We start from the raw sequence: 27944 nt of genomic DNA, 5'->3' as shown, positions 1-27944 counted from the left end.
TGTGTCTGATAAGTATCTTTGCCATAGGTGAATAGGGTAAAATTTTAATTATATTTGCTGACACCCTACAGTCAAAATTTGGCACCAATATAGTAGCAATTTAGCTACAGTTGAAGTCGGAAGTTTACATAAACTTAGGTTGGAGTCATTAAAACTTGTTTTTCAACCACTCCACAAATTTCTTGTTAACAAACTATAGTTTTGGCAAGTCGGTTAGGACATCTACTTTGTACATGACACAAGTAATTTTTCCAACAATTGTTTACAGACAGATTATTTCACTTATAATTCACTGTATCACAATTTCAGTGGGTCAGAAGTTTACATACACTAAGTTGACTGTGCCTTTTTAAACAGCTTGGAAAATTCCAGAAAATGATGTCATGGCTTTAGAAGCTTCTGATAGGCTAATTTACATCATTTGAGTCAATTGGAGGTGAACCTGTGGATGTATTTCAAGGCCTACCTTCAAACTCAGTGCCTCTGCTTGACATCGTGGGAAAATCAAAATAAATCAGCCAAGACTTATAAATAAATTGTAGACCTCCACAAGTCTGGTTCATCCTTGGGAGCAATTTTGAAATGCCTGAAGGTACCACGTTCATCTGTACAAACAATAGTACGCAAGTATAAACACCATGGGACCACACAGCCGTCATACCGATCAGGAAGAAGACGCGTTCTGTCTCCTAAAGATGAACGTACTTTGGTGCAAATCAATCCCAGAACAACAGCAAAGAACCTTGTGAAGATGCTGGAGGAAACAGGTACAAGCATATCTATATCCACAGTAAAAGGAGTCCTATATCGACACAATCTAAAAGGCCGTTTGGCAAGGAAGAAGCCACTGCTACAAAACCGCCATAAAAAAGCCAGACTACGGTTTGCAACTGCACATAGGGACATAGATCGTACTTTTTGGAGAAATGTCCTCTGGTCTGATGAAACAAAAATAGAACTGTTTGGCCATAATGACCATCGTTATGTTTGGAGGAAAAAGGGGGAGGCTTGCAAGCCAAAGAACACCATCCCAACCGTGAAGCACGGGGGTGGCAGCATCATGTTGTGGGGTTGATTTGCTGCAGGAGGGACTGGTACACTTCACAAAATAGATGGCAACATGAGGCAGGAAAATTATGTGGATATATTGAAGCAACATCTCAAGACATCAGTCAGGAAGTTAAAGCTTGGTCGCAAATGGCTCTTCCAACTGGACAAGCATACTTCCAAAGCTGTGGCAAAATGGCTTAAGAACAATAAAGTCAAGGTATTAGAGTGGCCACAAAGCCCTGACCTCAATCCTATAGAAAATGTGTGGGCAGAACTGAAAAAGCGTGTGCGAGCAAGGAGGCCTACAAACCTGACTCAGTTACACCAGCTCTGTCAGGAGGAATGGGCCAAAATTCACCCAACTTATTGTGGGATGCTTGTGGAAGGCTTACCGAAACGTTTGACCCAAGCTAAACAATTTAAAGGCAATGCTACCAAGTACTAATTAAGTGTATATAAACCTCTGATCCACTGGGAATGTGATGAAAGAAATAAAAGCTGAAATAAATCATTCTCTCTACTATTATTCTGACATTTCACATTCCTAAAATAAAGTGGTGATCCTAACTGACCTAAGACAGGGAATTCTTACTAGGGTTAAATGTCAGGAGTTGTGAAAAACTGAGTTTAAATGTATTTGGCTAAGGTGTATGTAAACTTCCAACTTCAACTGTATATAAACCACCCCTCTCTGCAAACACGCCTTCTCCGATGTGGGTTACAAGGCAGCACTTCTTTAAATTAGGAAAGAGAATATCATGTTACCATTGGTGTATTAAAATGAGAGTTAGGGTGATGTTTTTTTATTTTATTTAACCTTTATTTAACTAGGCAAGTCAGTTAAGAACAAATTTACAATGACGGCCTACCAAAAGGCCTGCTGCGCGGACAGGGGCTGGGATTAAAAGTAAAATATACATTTAGGACAAAACGAACATCACGACAAGAGAGACAACGCAACACTACATAAAGAGTGATGTTACCCTATCCCCTTAATAATCCCGCCTCCTAAAGCCAAGTGTTTGACATGGGGGAGGGGACCAGTAACGTTATGATCAGACTTTATCAGTGTCGAAGCAACAGTCATTTTTCATACTTTGGTCATTGTACTTTGATCTTGTTTCATCCAAATATCATCCAATTTCATTAAAAACATGATTTTGACTGTTCATGAACTTTAAACACCAGCTGAAATGAGAGGCATCTCCCTGCTCGGCCATAAATAGTGCTGTAAAACTCGCTCACTCACTCACTTATTGACCCATGTTTGTTCGACAAAAGCAATGTCGCAAAAATATTGTGTAATGGAAATGGCAGATATAGGATAATTTTTATAAAGATCAACAACATTTTTATTTAACGGGTGGATTTTCGTTTTCTCTAACTTTCTTTATTGTGACAAATGATGATGGAAACTGTATTTTTCGAATAAATAATGATATCCGAATCATTTTGAAGGTAGCTTACCGCCTTGTAACCAACATCGGAGAAGGCGTGTTTGCAGAGGGGCGTGGTTAATATAGCACTATAAAAAGTATGCTTCTTTGCAGGACAAGGATTGTCCTGACTTTCTAGATTGCCTTGCCTTTCTGGTTGGCTGGTTGCAAGTTTCACCATCCAATTATTTCAGATCTACAGGAGAGCAAGTTTCACCATGGCATGGACCGTGGCGATACGTTAGCACATGAGAATTATTAGAATATGGCAAATCCATGCCATGCTGGCTTTCGCAGGCTACCTGAGACATGAAACAGATATAATGCCTTTAGAAAGTATCTGTACCCCTTGACTTATTCCACATTTTGTTGTCACAGCCTGAATTCAAAATTGATTATTATTTTTATTTTTTTTTACCTTTTTATTTAACTAGGCAAGTCAGTTAAAAACAAATTCTTATTTACAATTACGACCTACCCCGGCCAAACCCGGATGACGCTGGGCCAATTTTTCGCTGCCATATTGGACTCCCAATCTCGGCCAGATGTGATACAGCCTGGATTGATATTTTTTCTCACCCATCTACACACAATACCCCATAATGACAAAGTGAAAACATGTTTTTAGAAATATTTGCAAATTTATTGAAAATGAAGTACAGAAATATCTAATTTACAAAAGTATTCAATGCATGTTAGAATCTCCTTTGGTAGTGATTACATCTGTGAGTCTTTCACATTATTTAAATTTTTTTCAAGCTCGGTCAAGTTGGCTGTTAATTATTGCTAGACAGCCATTTTCATTTCTTGCCATATATTTTCAAGCTGATTTAAGTCAAAACTGTAACTAGGCCACTCAGGAACATTCAATGTCATCTTGGTAAGCAACTCCAGTGTATATTTGGCCTTGTGTTTTAGGTTGTTGTCCTGTTGAAACGTGAATTTGTCTCCCAGTGTCTGTTGGAAAGCAGACTGAACCAGGTTTAGCTCTATTCCTTTTGACAAGCATACCCATAACATGATGCAGCCACCACCTTGAAAATATGAAGTGGTACTCAGTGATGTGTTGGATTTGCTCCAAACATAACACTTTGTATTCAGGACATAAAGTTAATTTCTTTGCCACATTTTTGGCAGTTTTATTTTAGTGCTTTATTGCAAACAGGATGCATGTTTTGGAACATTTTTATTCTGTACAGGCTTCCTTCTTTTCACTCTGTCATTTAGGTTAGTATTGTGGAATAACTACAATGTTGTTGATCCATCCTCAGCTTTCTCCTATCACAGCCATTAAACTCTAACTTTTTCTGTAACACCATTGGCCTCATGGTGAAATCCCTGAGCGGTTTCATTCCTCTCCGGCAACTGAGTTAGGAAGGACGCCTGTATCTTTGTAGTAACTGGGTGTATGGATATACCATCCAAAGTGTCATTTATAACTTCACCATGCACAAAGGGATATTCAATGTCTGTTTAAAAAAAAAATATGTTTTAACCCATCTACCAATAGGTACCCTTCTTTGTGAGGTATTGATAAACCTCCTTGGCGTTTGTTGTTGAATCTGTGTTTGAAATTCACTGCTCCACTGAGCTACAGTTAATAGTATGTGTGAGGTAGTCATTCCAAAATCATGTTAAACACTATTTATTATTGCACACAGAGTGAGTCCATGCAACTTATTATGTGAGGAAGGGAAAGGGGGATACCTAGTCAGTTCCACAACTGAATGCATTGAACCGAAGTGTGTCTTCCACATTGAACCCAACCCCTCTGAATGAGAGAGGTGCGGGGGGGCTGCCTTAATCGACGTCCACATAAACGGTGCCCGGGAAAGTTGTTGTTGGGGGATAACCACCTTGCTCAAGGGCAGAAACGCTGATTTTTTCCCACCTTGCCGCTTCAGGGATTCAAACCAGAGACCTTTCGGTTACTGGCCCAATGCTCTTAACTGCTAGGCTACCTGCCACCCCGAGTGACTTGTTAAGCAAATTTTTACTAGTGAACTTATTTAGGCTTGCCATAGCAAACGGGTTGAATACTTATTAACACAAGACATTTCAGCTGTTTTAATGATAGTAAAAATGTCAAAAAACATCATTCCACTTTGACATTATGGTATATTGTGTGTATGCCAGTGACACTATATCTCAATTTAATCCATTTTAGAATAAGGCTGTAACTTAACAAAATGTGGAAAAAGTCAAAGGGACTGAATACTTTCTGAAGGCACTGTAGGTGAGGGAAACACTTCAACCATTTCATTTTTATTCGACGCTGTAGGTTTGTGAGGAAACAATATAGTTTTTGGTGTGTTTTTACGTCCAGCTGTTTTTATTGAAACAAGATAGTTCCATGGAAACGCACCAAATGCACACTTTATAAATGTCAACAAAAAGTCACTGGACAAGTTAATGGAAACATAGCTACTCATGCACGCACACATACACACAGATAATGCTAAATGCTCTCTTCAGGCCTGTTTATCTGCAGCAACATTCAAATCCCGTCTGTGTTCTGTGTAGCTGTGTGTTAAAGTGTAGGCCTGTGAGTGTGTGTAACTCTGTCTCTGTGTAGGAGTATAAGGTGGCTGGACACAGCAACAGGCTGCCACCCCCAGAACGGGGGGAGGATGGACAGACCCTCCAAACCAACGAGGACCATCACAGCAGCGACTCTGAGGGTAGGCTGATTTCATGATGAAATTATTTTCTCCTTTTGTTAGTACTTTCATTTTATTATTTTGTGTGAAGCACTTTGTTAACTTCTATCGAAAGCGCTATACAAATAAAGTTATAATTATTAGGCCCCCCAACACTACCTGATTTAAAACTAACATGGCAGTGGGCAAGCATCGCAGTAGTCTAGAGAGGTTTCATTTCCTCATCTCCTCCTTTAGCTACACTGATACAACATGGACGATGCTTGTCCGGTATTTGTTTTCTCCTTTCCTGTTGTTTTACCAGTGAAGTTGAGGGAAAGTAGATGTTTTGTTGGCCACTGACTGGCTGTCCCACCATTCTCTTCCCCTCCTGCAGGCCCCCTATCTGCTCCTGGTGTGGGGGTGTTTGCGGAGGTTCGCGGCCCCCCCTCCTCCGTCCACATCAAGAGGCCCATGAACGCCTTTATGGTCTGGGCCAAAGACGAGAGGCGACGTATTCTACAGGCCTTCCCTGACATGCACAACTCCTCCATCAGCAAGATACTGGGTGAGTACACACACACACACGGGGGACATAAAGCATGCACAAATTGCTCCTCTGGGATTAATGACACGTAAAACGCACACACATGCTGTCAGTCAATGTGCACTGTGTGTGTTTTATATATAGTCTTTGTATACATATTGTGTGCACTCTCTGTGTGTGTCACCCGCTGTAGTCCTGGCACAGTGGGGCATGCGAGGCCACAATCTGCCACCTGTTTCCCCTGGCGACAAGAACCTCCTACCACGCACCCACCCCCTCCACACACACACTGCCCACACCCCTTTCCTCTGACCAAACATTCCATTCCATTGTGAAGCGCTGGAGACACTCAAGCCATCGCTCCCTCCTCATTACATTTTAGTCATTTAGCAGACGCTCTTATCCAGAGCGACTTACAGTAGTGAATTCATTTCATGCATTTTTTTTTTGTACTGGCCCCCCGTGGGAATCGAACCCACAACCCTGGTGTTGCACACACCATGCTGGCGTTGCAAACACCATGCTCTACCAACTGAGCCACAGGGAAGGCATCATCTAACGTAGCCAACCCCTTTCTCTGTAGGTCACTGGAAGTCTATGTCCAACTAGTAGAACCAGATGTACTCTTTCACACACTAAGTCCTCTGTTCTTTAGTCTGACATTGTCTCCCTCCTGCCAGGAACTAGATGGAAGTCTATGTCTAACCAGGAGAAGCAGCCCTACTATGAGGAGCAGGCCAGGCTGAGCCGACAGCACCTGGAGCGTTACCCCGACTACAAGTACAAGCCCCGCCCCAAACGCACCTGCATCGTGGAGGGGCGGAGACTCAGGGTGGGCGAGTACAAAGCCATGATGAAGAACCGGAGACAGGAGCAGAGAGGGACATACCCACACAGGTAACACACACACATACAGATGATGTTCTGTTTGTGTGGCCCTGACAGTGAAGAGAACCTGCTATTATGCAGAGAGCTCTTAGTGAAATTAAACAATAGAAACTGTTCCCTTCCCACATGCTTTTTCTGTAAGAACACAAACAAACCCACTGTGGTTAAATAGAAGTGCAGGGCTACAGCTGGTTATGTTAGTCTCATAGTGATTAAAACTCTGCGCTATTGTTCTCTGATTGTAAAACTGCACTTGAGTAGCAGCAGCTTTTAGTGGTTTGATAACAGTCCTCTTCTCTGGGTATGGACTTGTCCTGAGACATGGTGGTAGACTCCTACATACAGCCATGTCTCAGGGCAAACGCCTATCCAGTCCTTTCAGATTTTGACAAGGATTTGGCGTACGTTACAGCACCAGTGTCCCATCTCTTCCTGTTTTTCAGCCAATCAGAGCCACAGCAGCTGCACTACACCCCCGGCGAGGGCCAATACCCAGGCGGTGGTGGGGCGGTCTCCATGGCAACGGTGCCATTCCACCCCACGCTATTGGAGCACTACCTGCCGCGAGGGCTGGAGGCTCCGCCTAGTCGCAGACCTGAGGGACAGGCCACGCCCACTCCTCTCCCCAGAGAGAGGGAGAGACCGCCATACAGTGAGGGGGAGGAGAGCGACGGAGGAGAGAGAAGTGAGGGAGAGCTAGTGCTCCTCACTGACTGACAGAGAGAAGGGAAGAGGTTTGTGTAGAGAAGTGAATGAAAAGGGGTGTGTCTGTAGATGGGGATCTTGGACCATATCAAGTGTGTCATATGACCATGTCAGCAGAGCCTGTCTGTCCCAACACTCTAAGATGAATCCCATTCTTTATCTAATCACTGATCTGGTCACAGAAGACTAGGGTCTAAACTAATAGTCATCACTTTGATCAGTGAGAGTCAAAAGATGGGAAATGGACTATAGTAAAAGCCCCACCCTTATAAAATAATACAATTGGACATTGATCAAACACACACACCAGTCCTATCTGTGTATGTTTATTTTTCCTACAAACAGATGTTGTCATCCCAGATGTTAGTTGTTGGTAATCTGCTGTAGGCCCACCAGTATCTGTTATTCAGCTCTACATGTCAAACCTTTCTCATTCTCCCCCATAGTTCACAATCAAACAATGAAATCCCCAATAAGGCTAGACTAGCAGGGGAATCTTCTTGAGAATAACCAGACTAGAGGAGCCCATCCTTCTCTGACTGGCTGGACAGGTTACGGTTACTATGAGAGTTGTTTGTTACAATATTAAAGATGTGTCATTGACACATGAATCTGGCAGCTAAATCTAAAAGATCGTGGGTCATATGATATATTGGGCTATTCATGTTGCTGCTACGTACCTTATCAACAGGGTAGGAGTGTAGCTAGTGATAAAAGGCACATTCACAATGTGGAATGAGTTGAGATCGACTGGTTTAGACTGGCAGTCCATTATTGTCCCCTACAAACATTGACGTAGATGTTTCCCTTAAGCACAGATCAATATCCGGATTCTTATAAACCTGAAACATTAAGGCCGGGGTATTAAAGATATCTGACCGAGTATCAGTAGTTAGGGAGAGATCCTGAAGGAGTGCTTCCCTCTGCTGTTTGGGATGAGCACAACACCATGAAATATCCATGTTTTATTTCATTTTCAATTATTACACAGATGACCTGGTCAGTGGTTGAATAATCCCCATTATTAGCCGATGCACTGTCAGAATGCACTTCCACTCAACACTCATCTCCTTTCCAAAACAGACCCAAAGGCTTCACCTAAATAATCAAGTGGCCTTCTCATCTCAAATACTCTTCATATGCACTAACAAAACAGAGGATAAGTAAAAGCAATAGGGGAGATTCCTCCTGCGAGTGTTTCACTTGTCGAGTTATTTTACATCGGTGCAAGTGGAGTAGGGGAGGCGAGGAATTCACTTTAGATTATCGAGATGCACCTAATGTTTCAGTTATTGCACTTGCGATAGTCTATCAGCAGTTACATCTAGTGTAATGAGGATAAATGTTTAAGGAATCCCCTTCCAAGCCCTTATTCTAGATTCATCTAATCCTTCTCTATTTTCTAATTGTGTACAAGCTGTAAGTGTGTGTATCTTTCAATCAATTTATTTTGGACCCAGGTTTACAATGTACTCGTCACAGAATGTTTTACAAATGTATGTATCTCCGTATGTGTTGGGAGTATTGAACTCAAAGGTTGGCCTGAACACCGTGTCTGTGTACCCTGACATCCTGGCCTCTTGTCTTGACCACAGCTGTTTCTCTGTCCATGTACTGCAGTCAGAAGTCACTGTAGGGCCATTTGGCTTCACAAACAGGGATCCATCTCAAAAGTCCTACGTCACTTCCTCTCCTTTCCTTAATCAGATCAGTGCAGATGGAGAAACCAAAATAGGAAGCCACTTTAGACTATTGGGATGCAGCCTTCGTCACAATGTGCTGGACGTCAGATTTCTGATGTAATCTCCATGTTAACGGAGACAGGCTTGTGGTTAGTTGCTGTCACACTGCAGTAAAACCTTTGTGCATTGATTGGGGAGTACTATAGTATGAAGTTGCACCTGGACACTGATCTATGGTCAGTTTTACATTTGCACCAATAAATGTTAAGGCTATGATGTGGGTGGGGTAGACTGATCCTAGGTCTGTGGCTGAAAACTTCTACCCAGAACCAAGTGGATGGCACTGTTAGGAGAGGCTGGGACTGTGTACATAGACAAATATCAGATGAACATTTTTATATAATTACAGAAAAACTGTCACCTGTTGTCACACCTGCTGATGTAAATATAGACTTTATTTTGTTTAAGAGCCTGTGTAATCTAAAGGTGTACATTTTCCAAGTTGTGGTTTGTTTTTAGAAAATAATAAATAGCTTGTTATTTGTGCCCAAGTTATTTTTCTTTGTGTGTACATCTTTGCTTGCTAAGACGAAATCATGTGTGCTGTTTCCCACACCATACTGACTTTCCACCCCAGTCCTTGTGGTATGCCTCCATCCATTTCGGATTTCATACTGTGGTTTTTTATATAGTCTATCATCAGCCGGGCTTATAGTAAAACAACCTCTTTATGCTATAATCAGTCATAATGACAAATCACTAACCAACTGTATAGAAATGGGAAATAAAGGACACTTTCTCTGTAGTCTTGAGGGCAGCGAGAGGCCACTTTACTAGAGGATGGTGGAACGTGTCAGTGTGAGGATGCTGCAGTGTTGTGTATTGGAATGTGTTTTTAGTAGAGGATATCCTCCGTAGTGGAGCCCCCCTGGCAGTCTTCCTTCCCCATCTCAGGGCCAGGGCAGCTGACAGAGGTGATGCTTATTACCCCCCCCCCCACCAAGGTTAAACCATCTCCAACAGTGTAACAGGGTGGCTATTGTTCAAAAATACTATTAACAAAGTCTTAGGTATAAAAACGGAATAACTGCCATCCATACACGTTTTTTTTAATGGAAATATTTACTTTACTTAAATGACACTCCCAGAAGTTTGGAGGATCACTGTAGTCAGATTTTCACAGTATTTACAACCTGTCTCCTCTCCGCTGGCCTTTAATGCTACAGCATCCTCTTCAGGAGTGGCTGACTCCCTACACACGCCAGCACAAACATCACATACATCTTGAAATGTTGGGCCCTCTTTTACAGATTCTAATGAACAGTTAGAAAGTAAAATCAAGTTCTGTACAGTGGGTTTTCAAGTTAAGCCAGTTTAGTACATTCACACACACAAGTTAATTTCAAATGAACTGCAAGCCTTGACGCTAACCATTTTGGTATGTACTGTATATATTTTTTTAAATGAAAGAAAGCCAATGACTGGTTCACCCAATAAATACCTCCTTTAAACATTTCTAGTCTAAAAACACCACCATCAGGATATAAGCCTTCCATAGCCAGCACATATCCTATGCTGGAATAACAAGAATAATAAAATCAGGTACCACATACCTCAGTTCCGAACCTTAACTAACCTTAATGAATGACTGAATGCAAGTGTGCAACGTCTTCTTGGACACCCTCAATAAAACTAATGGAAATCAAATCTCTTTCAATGCTCTTCCAGTGAAGGCATATGATGTAGTGTATGGTACTGCTATATAGCTACTTCTACAGTAGGGTCCGATTCTTCAACTTGCTCCCGTCCATGTGCCCTCAAAGATCTGAGAGGGTTGGATAAGTGTCAGGCTGGAGGGTGTTTCCACCATCTTACTATCAAAAAATGGTACACACCATTTACACTTATCCAAAGCTTTAAAATCTGCCTTGGAGTTAACACGGGCATAGGCAGAATGTGGGGCAAGTTTGAGAATAGAAAAGCAGCCTTAACCTTCTGTATTATACCCATCACTTCAATAAGTGGGTGCATTTCCATGAAACCCAGGATCATTTTTGGTTGATTGAGCGTTCAGAAAGCAGACTCATTTATAACACCACTATCAGGCCATGTTATTAAGGATAGAAGTAAGTTATGTCACTTTCTAATCACAAATGTGATTTTAACCATTAATCCCAATTTATTCATACCTGTTGCAATATTTACCCTTTAACAAAAAAAAAACTGATGTTCTTGATCAGTTAACTTGTTTGGCCATCTAGTGACTTCTGAATAGGAAGCACACAGACCCCAGGGAGTGCTTTGGTGCATAGAACATCAACCACCTTATCATACTCTTATGGTCAGTCTAAAAGTGGCTTCTCCTACTCATCTCTCCTTAATCACCAAACACAGGATGAAAGCAACACAGAGATGCACCCTAACAGGAGAATACAGTTTTAGTTTCAATTGAAATGTTACGGTCCATTCAAAGGAAACACATTCACATATATACATTTACGATAAACAAGAATTCATTACGCTCTTCAATCAGCACTAGTCAACTCTCGGTTCAACCCAAGGTCTACTGGCAAATATCACGTAGAGCAGATGGGGAGTTGTGACTCACCTAAAGCCTGTCAAAGTAATGTCTCTGTCCATAATGGTCTTACAACCTTGATACAAGAGGGATTGGCCTAGACCATCCATTTAGGAAACACTACAATAAAAGGTTCTTCTCACAACCAACTCCACTCACTCATAAAAACCCTGAAACGCTGACTCAGAGGGGTAAAAGGTTTGGAATGTTGCAGATAGAAATGTACCGCATAGAATGGACCCAATCCTACATCATATGTACGAGTGATTTCCATTCCATTTGTTGCATTTCTATATGTTGTGGATGCTCTGCTTAGCACTACTCCAGTGGTCAAAAACCCTGGTCCTGGAGAGTTGCAGGCTTTTGTTCCAGCACAGCATTAACACAGCGATGATTAGTGGAACCATGTGTGTTAGTATCTGTAGTGTTGCCATCTAGGACCAGAGTTGGTGACAATGGCTTTACTCCATCTACCCTCCCAGCCTGTACGGCTGGTGACAAGGGACAAAAAGGCGAGCTCTTCTGAGTCTGTCCCAGCCCAGAGCCAAGAGGCTGCTCAGGGACCACGTTGCAAGACAACATATTTTGGCGTTTACTAGGGGAACAAAGAGGCCTGGCACGCGAGGCTAGTGACTCCTCATAACAACCTGGCAGGAACTGCAGGGAGTCCTTCTCTTCAACATTGTGTTTAAAAAAATTGAATAATAATAAATGATGAACTCATGTTAGTTACTGACAGGTGAGAGAGCCTTCTTGACGCCAGGCCAGAGTTATGGGCCTGGCCTGCTCAGGCTGGTAAGCCACAGTCTGCTGAATGATTGATGTCCCCCCTGTCAGACTGGTGAATTATTAACCCTGTCAGTAACAGGAGACAACCAGGGGAGGGCAATGCAGGGGTCAGCACTCCCTTTCTCCCCCTAGTGGTGATTTGGAAGAATCACAGGGCAGGCTGGACAATATACAGGTAACTGCCAAAATAAAGGAAACACCAACATAAAGTGTCTTAATAGGGCGTTGGGCCACCACGAGCCAGAACAGCTTCAATGCACCTTAGCATATATTCTACAAGTGTCTGGAACTCTTGAAATGCCATAAGTTGGTGTTTTGTTGATGGCGCCGTTCCAGAATCTCCCATAAGTGTTCAATTGGGTTTAGATATGGTGACAGACGGCCATGGCATATGGTTTACATTGTTTTCATGCTCATCAAACCATTCAGTGACCACTTATGATTTGTGGATGGGGGAATTGTCATCCTATGGGGGCATAGTCATGTAGTCAAAATAATGACCATTTTACCCACCATTTTTATGCATTAACCTAAGCATAATGGAATGTTAATTGCTTAATTAACTCAGGAGCCACACCTGTGTGGAAGCACATGCTTTCAATATATGCTGCATTTACGCAAGCGGTTCCATTATTTTGGCAGTTACGCATATCTCCATACTTTAACATGGCTCTCCTCTCTAGCCTCCATTTTTTATGTTGATCCTCTGATCTTAGAGTGCTTGTTGGAGAGGAAAGAGCCAACCAAAGGTGACACTTAAAAGCACTGAATTGCAAAAAATTCAGATAGAGAAAACTGAACTAGGGCTGAATGCCTGGATGGAGAGGTCAGAACTGGTCTGGAGGGGCTTGCTGCCTGGGGTAAGGAAGGGTGTTGGAGTTATTTGGTCCAGCGACCCTCCAAAGACCTGTGTGCTGTGATGCCAGCTAGAGAAGTGACTGCTGGCTTAGTGTGGACTTCCTGCTGTCTTGTCCTTGGTCACCTCACTCACATCCTCATAGACAAGCTTCAGAACAAAAACATCAGCCCAGGATTAGTGGTCCCAGACCCTTTGAAGCCTTGAGTTGCTCTGACCTAACACAGTTTCATTAATGAGGTTTAAGTAAACTCATTATATAAGGTTTTGGCTCCTTTTTAGGGAAGTTGTAACTTGATAGGGGGTGGGGAGAGGTTGGGATGTTATAGTAAGTATGTGCACATCAGGCAAAAGTCCCTTCCCAGCCAATCAAGAGAGAGGGGAGAGGAGGAAGCGATATAGGGCAGAAGGAGGAGAGAGAAAGGGGAGGAAGAGGGGTAAAGAGGGGGGAAGGGGTGTGACAGGGGTGATTGAGGTTGGGATTTTCCTGTGAGGAGTGGAAAGTTTAACAGAGCGAGTTACCATAACCATAAAAGCTAAAGTGGTGGAAAAGAGGCTAAGAGGGAGAACAGAGCCCTGGTTTAAAGTTTAGCATCAGTGACGCAAAGTTGCTCCTGGCAACTGAAGATGCTCTGTCGTCAGACATTTTTAAACTACCATATCACTGTCCTGGGCTAGCCCCTCTCTTCCCATCACATTTACAGTCCCTTTACTGCAAAGCAACTACTTGCCAGTACTAAATCAACCCCTAGCCCCTAGGCACTTTGTGTAGATCTGAGAGAATGGACTTAACGTTAGTGTTCACTCAGTTTGCGGGACCTTTTTTCTAGTTATTTTTTGTCTCGCTTTTGTAAAGTTTGATGTATACCATAAACACTAATTTCAAGGTGGCTCCATTACCAAATCGCAAAAGAAATCCTCTTAGATCAGTGCCAAAGCTAAGGGCTAGGGGGTTGACGATGACTGCCTCCTCTGTCCCACAGCACACCCTTTGAGCAGCGACAGCCAAAGAGTAAACCCAGAAACCACATATACATAACTGTCTGCACACTGTCCTCCATGTCGGCACCAAAAACTAGTGTTCCAGCTACCCGTCTGTCTGGGGAATGAATCTCACTGGGTCAATCAATTCTTCACAGAATAAATCAAATATAAAAATTGAAAACACACCAACCGTGGCGGATTGGGAAATCTTGAGTGGTGAGACTGGTGGACTGAGTTGAATAGGAATAAAATAGTATTTTATGTTGGGGTCCATCCACACTCTGTCCCCTTAATGTTATTACCCACAAGTGTCAAAGTCATTCCACGGAGGGCCAAGTGTCTCTAGGTTTCCGTTGTACTTGATTGATGAATAAAGGTCACTAATTAGCAAAGAACTTCCCACACCTGGTTGTCTAGGGCTTTATTGAAAGGAAAAACCAAAACCAGCATACACTAGGCTCTCAATGGAATGAGTTTGACACCGCTGCCTTAACCACATACTCAGCCCTAAACATTAACCCCAACCCTTGTCCCCCATCCCCAGCCCAGTCCTCTCCTGCTCAAAGTGGGTCTGCTCCCCTGGCCAGTGCTGGTGATGGGGTACCTCTCTTCTCTTGTATTCCTCTCATTCTGGGATCTGTAGGGCCATCACTGCAGGCTTGGTCTTGAAGTATTGGTTGAAACGCAGCACAGCATAGCTGAAGGAGAGAGAGTGAAAAGATGGAAGGTGGAGGGAGAAAGAGTGTAAGGGAAGGAAGAACATGTTGAAAGAGACCAGAAGAGAGAGTTAAACACCCATTCTGACTAAATGAGTGCACAAACTATCCAATAGCAGCCCTAACAATACCCCAGACAGATCCCATTGACTAGCTGCTAAACTGTCAGAGCAATGTGTCACTCATACAGGCAGGGGCACAGAGTGACCGGGGGGACAGTTCTGTCGTCACTGCAGGACTGATTGGGTTGCAGACACTCAAACCACCAGCCTGTGGGTCAGTTACACCTCTGCAGGTCCCTGGGGGAAGCAGGGAGAAGACAGCTCTCTCTCTAATCAACTGCTCCTTTCTCACTATTTCCACAGGCGCTTACTCCCCTTTCCATCTCTCACTGTGTGGAAACCATGTGTAGTGGAGATTGTGCTCTACGACAGACTTTGACTGAGTTTTGGTATGTCTTTCACAGTAAGAGATCCCTTTCACTCACATGCAACACAGGCAGACAGGCCAACCAACGTATTTCAACAAGGGACCATAACACACATGCACTTACCCCAGGAAGTCAAAATTTATGGAAGAGTACTTGGCCTGGATGAGTGCCCAGAAGCCCCAAAAGAAGTGTGACGCCTATAGAGAGAGGTCAGTGGTTAGACAGGACCAAACTGATCAGCCCAGTACTAACACGTGTGTGTGTGTGTGTGTGAGAGAGAGAGCGAGCAGTGACCACAGTGGTGTGAGCGACAGTGTTCCTCCTCACCAGGGCAAACTTGTTGACCTGTACGTACAGAGTCTCGAGCTCTCTGTCGCTGACCTCCTCTCCTTTCTTAGTGGATGCCTTGTACGCGTGCAGATACACACGCAGCCACTCCAGCTGCATCTCACGGCTAGGATACAGTCCATAGTCCAGCTCACTCATACCTGAACACACACACACACACATTATATATGATGTACAGAACATGTCATGACTAAGATACAGCCCATGTATCTCCTCTCACCTGCAAACTCGTTGAAGTGGTTCCCGATGTCAAAGGCCTGATAGTTGTAACTAGAGTATTCATAGTCTATGAACCGGACATGGCCTGGAGAAAAAAAAAGAGGAGTTTGAAAGAAAATTAGTGATAATGTTACAAATTTTTACTATTATGTTGTCCAACACTGGAGAGTTACTGACTTTTTTTTTCAAGATGACTCTTTGCGGTTCTACTAGAAATGTGTATCTTCCCTTTTGAAGACGATTCAATACGATCTAGATACATGGGCTCCAATACCAAAGGTTTTAGTTAGAAACTAAAATCGGTGATTCGGTATGATGCAATACGAAGCAAACATTTATTACATAAATACAGATTTTCCATTCCAAATTAAAATCTTCTGCTAATGAGCCTCACACATATATACGCACACACCGTACCAGTCAAAAGTTTGGACACACCTACTCATTCAAGGGTTTTTATTTTTACTATTTTCTACATTGTAGACTAATAGTGAAGACATCAAAACTATGAAATAACACATATGGAATCATGTAGTAACCAAAAAAAGTGTTAAAATCAACATATTTTATATTTGAGATTCTACAAAGTAGCCACCCTTTACCTTGACAGATTTGCACACTCTTGGCATTCTCTCAACCAGCTTCATGAGGTAGTCACCTGGAATGCATTTCAATTAACAGGTGTGCCTTGTTAAAAGTTAATATGTGGAATTTATTTTCTTAATGCGTTTGAGCCAAATCAGTTGTTATGTGACAAGGTAGAGGTGGTATACAGAAGATAGCCCTATTTGGTAAAAGACCAAGTCCATATTATGGCAAGAACAGCTCAAATAAGCAAAGAGAAACGGCATTCCATCATTACTTTAAGACATGAAGGTCAGTCAAAGTGGAAAATGTAAAGAATTTTGAAAGCGCAGCCGCAAAAAACCATCAAGCGGTATGATGAAACCCTTGAATGAGTAGGTGTGTCCAAACTTTTGACCGGTACTGTATATGTGATGTATATGGTGTATCTGGGTACCGCTACGCCATATGGGAAACTGGGCAACTACCACCCCAGCATCAGATGGCTTTTTGTCCTACCACCCCCCCCCCCACACTCTGAAATCACCATCACCCACTAATTATACTGAACAAAAATGTAATTGCAACATGTAAAGTGTTGGTCCCATGTTTCATGAGCTGAAATAAAACATCCATGAAATGTTCCACACACACAAAAAGCTTATTTTGCAAAACATTTTGTGCACAAATTTTTACATCCCTGTTAGTGAGCATTTCTCCTTTGCCAAGATAATCCATCCACCTGACAGATGTGACATATCAAGAAGCTGATTTAACAGCATGATCATTACACAGGTACACCTTGTGCCGGGGACAATAACAGGCCACTCTAAAATGTGACGAGATCCTGAGGCCCACTATTGTGACATTCATCTGCCGCCATCACGTTTCAGCATGATAATGCACGGCCCTATGTCACAAGGCTCTGTACACAATTTCTGGAAGCTTAAAATGTCCCAGTTCTTCCATGGCCTGCACACTCACCAGACATGTCACCCATTGAGCATGTTTGGGATGCTCTGGATTGAAGTGTACAACAGCGCGTTCCAGTTCCCACCAATGTCTTGCAACTTCGCACAGCCATTGAAGAAGAGTGGGACAACATTCCACAGGCCACAATCAACATCCAGATCAACTCTATGTGAAGGAGATGTGAACACACCAGATACTGACTGTTTTTCTGATCCACGCCCCTACCTTTTTTAAGGTATCTGTGACGAACAGATGCATAGCTGTATTCCCATTCATGTGAAATCCATAGATTAGGGCCTAATGAATTTATTTTAATTGACTGATTTTCTTATGAACTCAGTAAAATCTTTGAAATTGCCGCATTTATATTTTTGCTCAGTATTAGTTATTTTTTCAGATTAAGTGTTAAAAATTACCTATGACTAAGCCAATGAATCTACAGCACAATTTTGGATTTCACCCATAATCTAATGGTTTAGACTGCTTCTTCTCCTACTTCGACCATGCATCGCGGGTAGCAAAAGTGATTTACCCTGTTTATCAAAAAATTGCCATATACACACCGATTGTTTCAAGCTAAACTACCAAAACTATTGTAGATGGTGAACCTGATCAAAATAAAATAGCCCCAATCAGCATGTTGCCTACCTATAGCCATATGAGAGTTGTCTCTCTGGCAGTATGCTACTTTATTCTGGTAAAAGACAACTTTCAACAGCGCATTTGATAAAATGTTACCTTGCAAATTACATTAGTTGTCACACAACTAATAAAGCCTAATATTGCGCAAGTAATTTTACAAAACATATATGTCCTTGTTTTTGAAAGAAAAGCCAATTTTTTGTCCATTAAAATAGCATCAAATTGATCAGAAATACAGTGTAGACATTGTTAATGTTGTAAATGACTATTGTAGCTGGAAACGGTAGATTTTTTATGGAATATCTACATAGGCGTACGGAGGCCAATTATCAGCAACCATCACTCCTGTATTCCAATGGCACGTGGTGTTCGCTAATTGAAGTTTATTTTAAAAGGCTAATTGATCATTAGAAAACCCTTTTACAATTATGTTGGCACAGCTGAAAACTGTTGTGCTGATTTTAAAGAAGCAATTAGACTAGTTGAGTATCTGGAGCATCAGCATTTGTGGGTTCGATTACAGGCTCAAAATGGCCAGAAACAAAAGACTTTCTTCTGAAACTCGTCAGTCTAATCTTGTTCTGAGAAATTAAGGCTATTCCATGCGAGAAGTGGCCAAGAAACTGAAGATCTCGTACAACGCTGTGTATTACTCCCTTCACAGGACAGAGCAAACTGGCTCTAACCAGAATAGAAAGAGTCGGAGGCCCCGGTGCACAACTGAACAAGAGGACAAGTACATTAGAGTGGCTAGTTTGAGAAACAGATGATGCACAAGTCCTCAACTGCCAGCTTCATTAAATAGTACCCGCAAAACACTAGTCTCAACATCACCAGTGAAGAGGAGACTCCAGGATGCTGGCCTTCTAGGCAGAGTTGCAAAGAAAAAGCCATATCCCAGACTGGCCAATAAAAAGAAAAGATTAAGATGGGCAAAAGAACACAGACACTGCCCAGAGGAACTCTGCCTAGAAGGCCAGCATCCCGGAGTCGCCTCTTCACTGTTGACGTTGAGACTGGTGTTTTGCTGGTACTATTTAATGAAGCTTCCAGTTTTCAGCTGTGCTAACATCATTGCAAAAGGGTTTTCTAACTATCAATTAGCCTTTTAAAATGATCAACTTGGATTAGCTAACAACGTGCCATTGGAACACAGGAGTGATGGTTGCTGATAATGGGCCTCCTTACGTCTCCGTTGATATTCCTTTTTTAAAATTTTTTAAATTTTTTTAAAGCAGTTTCCAGCTACAATAGTCATTTATAAACATTAACAATGTCTACACTATTTCTGATCAATTTGATGTTATTTTAAAATGGACAATAAATTTGCTTTTCTTTCAAAAATAAGGACATTTCTAAGTGACCTCAAACCTTTGAACGGTAGAGTGTGTGTGTGTGCACGCACGCACGCACGCACGCACATTATATATATATATATATATATATATATATATATATATATATATATATATATATATATATATATATACATACACACACACACACACACACACACACGTTTTTCTCCCCAATTTCCTGATATGCAATTGGTAGTTACAGTATTGTCCCATCGCTGAAACTCCCGTACGGACTCGGGAGAGGCGAAGGTCGAGAGCCATGCGTCCTCCAAAACATGACCCTGCCAAGCCGCACTGCTTCTTCACACACTGCTCGCTTAGGGATAGGCGTCCCGTCAACGGGACAGTTGTAAATCATGCAGCGCCTTGCGTCACGATCGCAGATTTTAAAGAAACAACAAATGTCGGTACATATATAAAAGTGTCTTATATCGGCTAAAAGCTTAAATTCTTGTTAATATAACTGCACTGTCCAATTTACAGTAGCTATTACTGCGAAAAAATGCCATGCTATTGTTTGAGGACAGCTCCTAACAACAAAACCCTTTATTTACCGTGATAGGTTTGATAAATTTACCTCTGATGGTGAAATGTGTACTTACATTCTGAAATCTTGCTCTGATTTATCATCCAAAAGGGTCCCAGAGATAACATGAAGTGTCATTTTGTTAGATAAAATCCTTTTTCCATATCCTAAAAAGGTCGATATAGCATGCACAATCTATTTTGTATTTCTGCTCGTTCAATTTGCAAATAAAGGAATCTGTGAAAATCTAACCCTAAACGTTGTTTCAACCAGTCAAATCACATTCATATATATTCCTCAGAGATCCTAGAACATAACCAGACTTCACTATACCATTATGGGTGAAGTATATCCTATAGGACATCAAATTTGGTCAGAGAGCAAAGCCTTCATGGTACCGCCGATGACGCGGGTGGTCTTCACTTGATCGACTCTAACTTTGTCAAATAAGCACCAATCGGGGTCAACAAAGCTAGCTAGATAGCCAATGAGCTGGGCTTTACGGGAGTATCCGGAAACCCTGTATCTGTCGTAAAATGTAGCTACTAACCTTGTGCGACAGCATGCCTTTTCCTTTTAGACCAAAATTATAAGGATATTCAGAGTTATGAAGTTATGAAAACGGGTTGTTTTGCAAATGTTGAACTTATAATATGGCTACTAATACTGGAAAAGCTAAATCAAAGTCCAAGTATGCAGATTTGACGATATTCTTGCAGAAAAATGTAATATGAATGCAAATGTCTCCTTCACGATTTGCCCAAATGTACCTGGGTGACTTCACACGAAATGTCATGAAGTTCGCTCGTAGTTCAAGTTATCCGTCTGAAACGTCGCACATACACTGCTGCCATCTTGTGGACACCATCGGAATTACAACCAGAGTGATTGCTAGAACTGGGACCTTTCTGTTGCATTTCAAAGATGGTGGTAGGGGGGAAAAAAATGTTTTTTCTTTGAATTTTCTTCTATCAGATCTATTGTGTTATATTCTCCTACATTCAATTCACATTTCCACAAACTTCAAAGTGTTTCCTTTCAAATGGTACCAAGAATTGACATATCCTTGCTACAGGCAATTAGATTTGGGTATGTCATTTTAGGCGAAAACTGAAAAAAAGGGGCTATCCCACTTAACCCAGAAACCAGCAGCACCAATGTGTTGGAGGAAACACTGCAGAACTGGCAACCCTGTCAGCGTGCATGCGCCAGGAGTAGCTAGAGCGCGATAGGACAAGGACATCCCGGCCGGACAAACCATCCCCTAACCTGGATGACCCTGGGCCAATTGTGCGTCGCCTCAAGGGTCTCCCGGTCGCGGCCGGCTGCGACACATCCGGGATCGAACCCGGATCTTTAATGACGCCTCAAGCACTGCAGTGCCTTAGACCGCTGCGCTACTCAGGAGGCCCCCATTCTACTAACATTTGAATGCAGAAGATGACTTGCAGATGTGCCAGATCAGAATTAGGCATACCTCTCATTGGGCAGCGCACCAAGCTGCGCACAGCGCGCACTTTGACTAGGCTACTGATATTGCCTGGGTTTGTTTGGTTTGCAAAATGACTGTCTATAATTACATGCTTAGTTCCACAGTGAAGGAGAGGATGCAGTTGTCACAAATGATGAGTGGTATTTCGGAAGGTAGAAATAAAGGAATTTGAACAAAACATTTGTGAACCGGCAATTCATAACGTTTTAATAGATTTTCTGACCGATGCATGCTACATTTGCGTTGCTTTGGGGTCCCTCGGACTCAATTCTTAAACATTTCAACCAGGGACCAATGCCTATCGTGAATTGTTACATCCCTATGTTCTATCTTGTGCTAGGCAGTATACTGTATTTTACTATATACACCAGTACTGATGGTGTACGCCAGCAGCCGTCCAGGGGCACCCTCCTCCACGGCTCAGCCAGTCACTGACCAAAGGAAGCAAGGTCTTGGGCCCTCCTCCACCTCCCCGAGGATCCCGACACCATCCGCTGCTACATGTGCGTTGAGTCAGGCTTGCATGAGTCGAAGCAAATCTCCTCCTCCCCCCTCTTCCTTCCCCATTGTATTCCATCACGACCACCACCGTCTTGGGCAGCTCAATGGTGAGATTTTGTCCGGTCTGCGGCCTGTGGGCAGACCAAGGTCCATTGTTACCGTGTCCAAGACAACTCCCTCCTGCAAACAGTTCTAGCCAGCTACTCTACTATTGGCACCATTGTCACCGAAGTTGGATATAACGTCATTCGCTTTCGGCAATCTGAAGAATTGGAGGACTTCAACTTTCTCTTGAACATCCTTGTCTGCAAAGGGAAGAGAACATTAATCTCTAGCCCCCTGCAGTGCTATAGAAGGGGTTTGGAACATTACAGCCACCTAGCTGCCCTAAACAAGTTCCTGAAGAAACTCTGCAAAGACAGGAATGTCTCCTTTTGTGACAAATTTGACTTGCTGTGGGAGCAACCAACAATCTTTAAAAGATGGGATTCACCCTTACCGCAGGGGTTCCAGGATTATCTCCATCAACATAGCGAACTGCTCAAGAGACTGACGGTCTGGGTTTGGTAGCGTTCCAGTCCTCCCTGTCATAATAAGCAACAGAGGACATGGAAATCGTATTATATCCCAGAGAAATAGAAGTGCAGTGAATGTAAGTAACCTAATCTATGTTCCTTTAACTGTTAGCGCTAAGGGTATTATCTGCAATAATCATATGCATATAGAATTGAATTCCACGGTTTGCACTGAAACTGCCTGCCTTAGGAAGAAGCCCGCTGTGGGCAGCCCACCCAGTACCATTGACTCAAATGTAAATGTCACTGACATGTCTCCCTCGGATCAGCCTCTCAGAATAGCACTAAAAACAAACAAGCAACCCAGAAAAGGACAAAAAGAATTGCCCATATTAACACAGACCCCTTCCCTTTTTCCACTTTTTGTTACGTTAAAGCCTTATTCTAAAATGGATTAAATTATTATTTGTCTTTTTAAATGCCTTATTTAAGTATTCAGACCCTTTGCTATGAGACTCAAAATTGAGCTCAGATGCATCCTGTTTCCATTGATCATCCTTAAGATGTTTCTACAACTTGGAGACCATCTGTAGTTAATTCAAGAAGGGCTTTCATCAGGGAGGTAACCAAGAACCCGATGGTCACTTTGACAGAGCTCCAGAGTTCCTCTGCAGAGATAGGAGAACCTTCCAGAAAAACAACCATCTCTGCAGCACTCTACCAATCAGGCCTTTATGGTAGAACGGAACCCACTCCTCAGCAAAAGGCACATAACAGCCCGCTTGGAGCTTGCCAAAAGGCACCTAAAGGAAACAAGATTCTCTGGTCTGATGAAACCAAGATTGAACTCTTTGGCCTGAATGCCAAGTGTCACGTTTGGAGGAAACCTGACACCATCCCTACGGTGAAGCATGGTGGCAGCATCATGCTGTGGGGATATTTTTCAGCAGCAGGGACTGGGAGACTAGTTAGGACCGAGGGAATGATGAACGGAGCAAAGTACAGAGAGATCCTTGATGAAAACCTGCTCCAGAGCTCTGGACCTCAGACTGGGGCGAAGTTTCACCTTCTATGGAGTAATGAATCACCCTAAGCACACAGCCAAGACAACGCAGGAGTGGCTTCGGGACAAGTCTCAATGTCCTTGAGTGGCCCAGCCAGATCCCGGACTTGAACCCGATTGAACTCTAGAGACATGAAAATAGCTGTGCAGCGACACTCCCCATCCAACCTGACAGAGCTTGCGAGGTTCTGCAGAGAATGGGAGAAACTCCCCAAATACAGGTTTGCCAAGCTTGTAGCATCACACCTAAGAAGACTTGTCTGTAATCCCTGCCAAAGGTGCTTCAACAAAGTACTGAGTAAAGCATCTGAATACTTATGTAAATATGTATTTCAGTTCTTTATTTTAATACATTTGCCACAATTTCTAAAATAACCTGTTTTTGCTTTGTCATTATGGAGTAGTGTGTGTAAATTGACAAGGAACAAAAACAATTGAATCCATTTTAGAATACGGCTGTAACATAGCAACATTTTGAAAAAGTCAAGTGGTCTGAATACTTTGAATGCACTGTATGTAGTTCAGTCCTTGACTAATAATGTTCTGTACTATATATTATTTCACGTGGACCCCAGGAAGAGTAGTTGTTTCAGCAGCTAATGGGGATCCTAATAAATACCAATACATGGGCCGGTTTAAGTTTTTACTTTACCTTCTATAATGGTATCTGAATGTTTGAATAGTTTGTTAAATGTGACACTGCGTGTAAAGTCAATTTTTATAAATTTACTCCACTACTTGAGTTCTCTCTCCCTCCATGCCGCTTTCCACACAGACCTAGCCCCGCCCCGTCACTCAAGGAGCACTTTTGTTTTTGCTCGACCATGAGACACTTGTGTTCAGTCTGCATGGTCAATGCAACACATGCTACAATGTTGATGACAATGACGCTGTTTCCACTTTAGGTCTTAACCCTTTAGACCCCAATAGAATTCTAGAATATTGCTATGCTGCGAATTTCCAAGATAAAGCTCATTTTCTCACACATTTCAAAACAGCCATAGCTCAAAAACAAAGAACAAATTACAAGTTAACTGAGTTTAAAAGAGCTCAACCTCTACTTTAATATGACACCACATTCACATTCTCACTCAAAATGTTCTAAGTATAATATATTATACTTATACGTATTATTTACATTAAATATAAAAAATATTAAATATAAAAAAATATTAAAAACATCCAAAATGTGACCAGAGGATAATATTCAGAAAGTATTTCAAAACCCACACAAAGTAGACTATTTAATTGTTACACAAGTAAGAATAGTTGTCAATGTACAAATGTAAACAAAAATTCAGAGACTACTTCAAAATGAACTGTTCGTCGGGAGCTTCATGAAATGGGTTCCCATGGCAGAGCAGCCGCACACAAGCCTAAGATCACCATGCGCAATGCCAAGTGTCGGCTGGAGTGGTGTAAAGATTGCCTCCATTGGACTCTGGAGCAGTGGAAACGAGTTCTATGGAGTGATGAATCACGCTTTGCGATCTGGCAGTCCGACGGATGAATCTGGGTTTGGCGGATGCCAGCCGAACGCTACCTGCCCCAATGCACAGTGCCAACTGTAAAGTTTGATGGAGGAGAAATAATGGTTCGGGCTAATCCCCTTAGTTCCGGTGAAGGAAAATCTTAACTTCTTTGGGATAGGGGGCAGTATTTTCACAGCCGGATAAAAAACGTACCCGATTTAATCTGGTTACTACTCCTGCCCAGAAACTAGAATATGCATATAATTAGTAGATGTGGATAGAAAACACTAAAGTTTCTAAAACTGTTTGAATGGTGTCTGTGAGTATAACAGAACTCATATGACAGGCCAAAACCTGAGAGGATTCCATGCAGGAAGTGCCCTGTGACAATTTATTGTCCTTCTGTTGCATCTCTATCGACATTACAGCATCTGTGCTGTAACGTGACACTTTCTAAGGCTTCCATTGTCTCTCTAAAGCTGCCAGAAAGTGGAATGGGGTGTCTGCTGTCTCTGGGCAAAGTATAGGAGCAGAGTTTGAAAGTGGTCAGCCTGGGGACAGTGAGACTGGAGATGCACGTTCACGAGACTTCTCCATTTTTTTCTTTCAGTCTTTGAATGAATACAACGTTGCCCGGTTGGAATATTATCGCTATTTTATGAGAAAAATAGCATAAAAAAATATTTTAAACAGCATTTGACATGCTTCTAAGTACGGTAATGGAATATTTTTTTTTTTAAATCTCACGAAATGCGCTCACGCGTTACCCTTTGGATAGTGACCTGAACGAGGTATTTGGATATAACTATGGATTATTTGGAACCAAAACAACATTTGTTGTTGAAGTAGAAGTCTTGGGAGTGCATTCTGATGAAGAACAGCAAAGGTAATCCAATTTTTCTAATAGTAATTCTGAGTTTAGGTGACCCCGAAGATGGCGGATGTCAAAATAGCTAGCCGTGATGGCCGAGCTATGTACTCAGAATATTGCAAAATGTGCTTTCGCCGAAAAGCTATTTTAAAATCGGACATAGCGATTGCATAAAGGAGTTCTGTATCTATAATTCTTAAAATAATTGTTAATGTATTTTGTCAACGTTTATCGTGAGTAATTTAGTAAATCAACAGAAGTTTTCGGTGGGTATGCTAGTTCTGAACATCACATGCTAATGTAAAAAGCTGGTTTTTGATATAAATATGAACTTGATTGAACAAAACATGCATGTATTGTATAACAATGTCCTAGGAGTGTCATCTGATGAAGATCATCAAAGGTTAGTGCTGCATTTAGCTGTGGTTTGGGTTTATGTGACATATATGCTTGCTTGGAAAATGGCTGTGTGATTATTTGTGTCTATGTACTCTCCTAACATAATCTAATGTTTTGCTTTCGCTGTAAAGCCTTTTGGAAATCGGACAACGTGGTTCAATTCAGGAGAAGTGCATCTATAAAATGGTGTAAAATAGTCCTATGTTTGAGAACTTTGAATTATGACATTTTGTGGTTTTAAATTTGGCGCTCTGATTTTTCACTGGCTGTTGAATAGTGTGGGACGATTTCGTCCCACCTCCCCTAGAGATTAATGCTACAGCATACAATGACATTCTAGACAATTCTGTGCTTACAGCTTTGTGGCAACAGTTTGGGGAAGGCCCTTTCCTGTTTCAGCATGACAATGTCCCCTTGCACAAAGCGAGGTCCATGTGGAAGAACTTGACTGGCCTGCACAGAGCCCTGACCTCAACCCCATCGAACACATTTGGGATGAATTGGAACGCCGACTGTGAGCCAGGCCTAATCACTCAACATCAGTGCCCGACCTCACTAATGCTCTTGTGGCTGAATGGAAGCAAGTCCCGCAGCAATGTTCCAACATCTAGTGGAAAGCCTTCCCAGAAGAGTGGAGGCTGTTATAGCAGCAAAGGGGGGGACCAACTCCATTTTATTGCCCATCATTTTGGAATTAAATGTTTGACGAGAAGGTGTCCACATACTTTCGGTCCACATTATTTGAGCTCCACCGCTGCTGTTTTAACCTGTACCATCCAAGTTATCATGACAGGACTTTCTAATCTGAGAGCCATTCCCCAAGTTTCACAGCATCAAATATATATCTGCTGTTTACGTTTTCAAAGTGCAAGGACGTGTCCGAATCCGTACCCCTAACCAACATAGATACAGCGTCTTTCACAGTGAAAAGTCGAGTCATCTTCGGCGCCATAATTATTATTTTTTTAACGTTGAAAAGTCAAATGACAGCATACCCTGTTTCTGGTTGATGACAACAGCCACGCGAATACGACAACAAGTTGATAGCACGTTCATTTTGCGATATTGACACAGATAGTATTGTTAGAAAAACAAGGCCATTTGCGGCCGCTATAGTAATTTAAAGAAAAGCCATTGACGGCCGCTATGGGCTCTAAAGAGTAAATATAAATCCACTAGAGTTCTATAATTACACTATTAGTTTGTTTCTTACATCTGCAAACTGCTAGTTTGTATTTTCTTAACAATTTGTGGCTAAATCGTGTTAGCCGCTAATGCTAATAGCTCGTTAGCTAGCTAATAAAATGTACTGAGTCAGAGCAAACGTAGCCAATCTGATACCAATGACGATGCAGGCCTAAATCAGCATGTTGTTTGTGCAACAGTACCTTCGAAATCAAAGACGATTAGACGAAGCATGAATGTGTTAGCTACATGAAATAACTAAGAGAAAACATTTGATGAAGCCAAAGATTATAGGATCCCCTAGGAAACACTGACAAACACTTTGTTTCCTAACCTGTCACAATAACTCTTCCCTGGCATTTTCACACTGTATTCAAAGTACTAGTATAATTTAACTATATCATTATAATAATCATTCTATTTTCATGATCCCAACTGTTCATCCAAGTGTTTTGATCTAAATTGCAAGTCAAATCGCAACTGCAACATTTGGTTAAAAATAATGCCTAGATTTTTA

The 27944-nt window shown here is 42.0% G+C and overlaps 2 protein-coding genes and 1 long non-coding RNA gene across 7 annotated transcripts in view; 1 reads left to right on the top strand and 2 right to left on the bottom strand.

The window, feature by feature from the left end:
- The window catches only part of LOC115150655 (transcription factor SOX-13), a 77475-nt gene extending 67977 nt beyond the window's left edge, over nucleotides 1-9498 (top strand). For all 5 annotated transcript variants that reach the window (XM_029694158.1, XM_029694160.1, XM_029694157.1 and 2 more), the window contains 4 exons: nucleotides 5062-5167; nucleotides 5523-5693; nucleotides 6353-6569; nucleotides 7004-9498. In XM_029694158.1, coding sequence (XP_029550018.1) covers nucleotides 5062-5167; nucleotides 5523-5693; nucleotides 6353-6569; nucleotides 7004-7277 — 768 coding nt within the window. In that variant the 3' untranslated portion in view covers nucleotides 7278-9498. The remainder of the gene's footprint in view (nucleotides 1-5061; nucleotides 5168-5522; nucleotides 5694-6352; nucleotides 6570-7003) is intronic.
- A 5052-nt stretch (nucleotides 9499-14550) lies between these two features.
- Nucleotides 14551-27944, bottom strand: part of LOC115150653 (ethanolamine kinase 1) — a 32055-nt gene continuing 18661 nt past the window's right edge. The window contains exons 6-9 of the mRNA XM_029694155.1: nucleotides 15869-15952; nucleotides 15628-15788; nucleotides 15424-15497; nucleotides 14551-14852 (exon numbers count right to left, since the gene is read on the bottom strand). Of these exons, the coding sequence (XP_029550015.1) occupies nucleotides 14780-14852; nucleotides 15424-15497; nucleotides 15628-15788; nucleotides 15869-15952 (392 nt within the window). The 3' untranslated portion in view covers nucleotides 14551-14779. The remainder of the gene's footprint in view (nucleotides 14853-15423; nucleotides 15498-15627; nucleotides 15789-15868; nucleotides 15953-27944) is intronic.
- Nucleotides 21602-22661, bottom strand: LOC115150654 (uncharacterized). The gene is made up of 2 exons (XR_003867136.1): nucleotides 22422-22661; nucleotides 21602-22053 (listed from the first exon to the last, which is right to left on the bottom strand). It is a non-coding gene; the product is annotated as an uncharacterized LOC115150654 (long non-coding RNA).

The sequence above is a fragment of the Salmo trutta genome, chromosome 16, assembly GCF_901001165.1.
Source record: "Salmo trutta chromosome 16, fSalTru1.1, whole genome shotgun sequence".
NCBI classification, from domain to species: Eukaryota; Metazoa; Chordata; class Actinopteri; order Salmoniformes; family Salmonidae; genus Salmo; species Salmo trutta.
The sequence above is the reverse complement of the archived record's forward strand: the minus strand, read 5'-3'. Positions and strand labels throughout refer to the sequence as shown.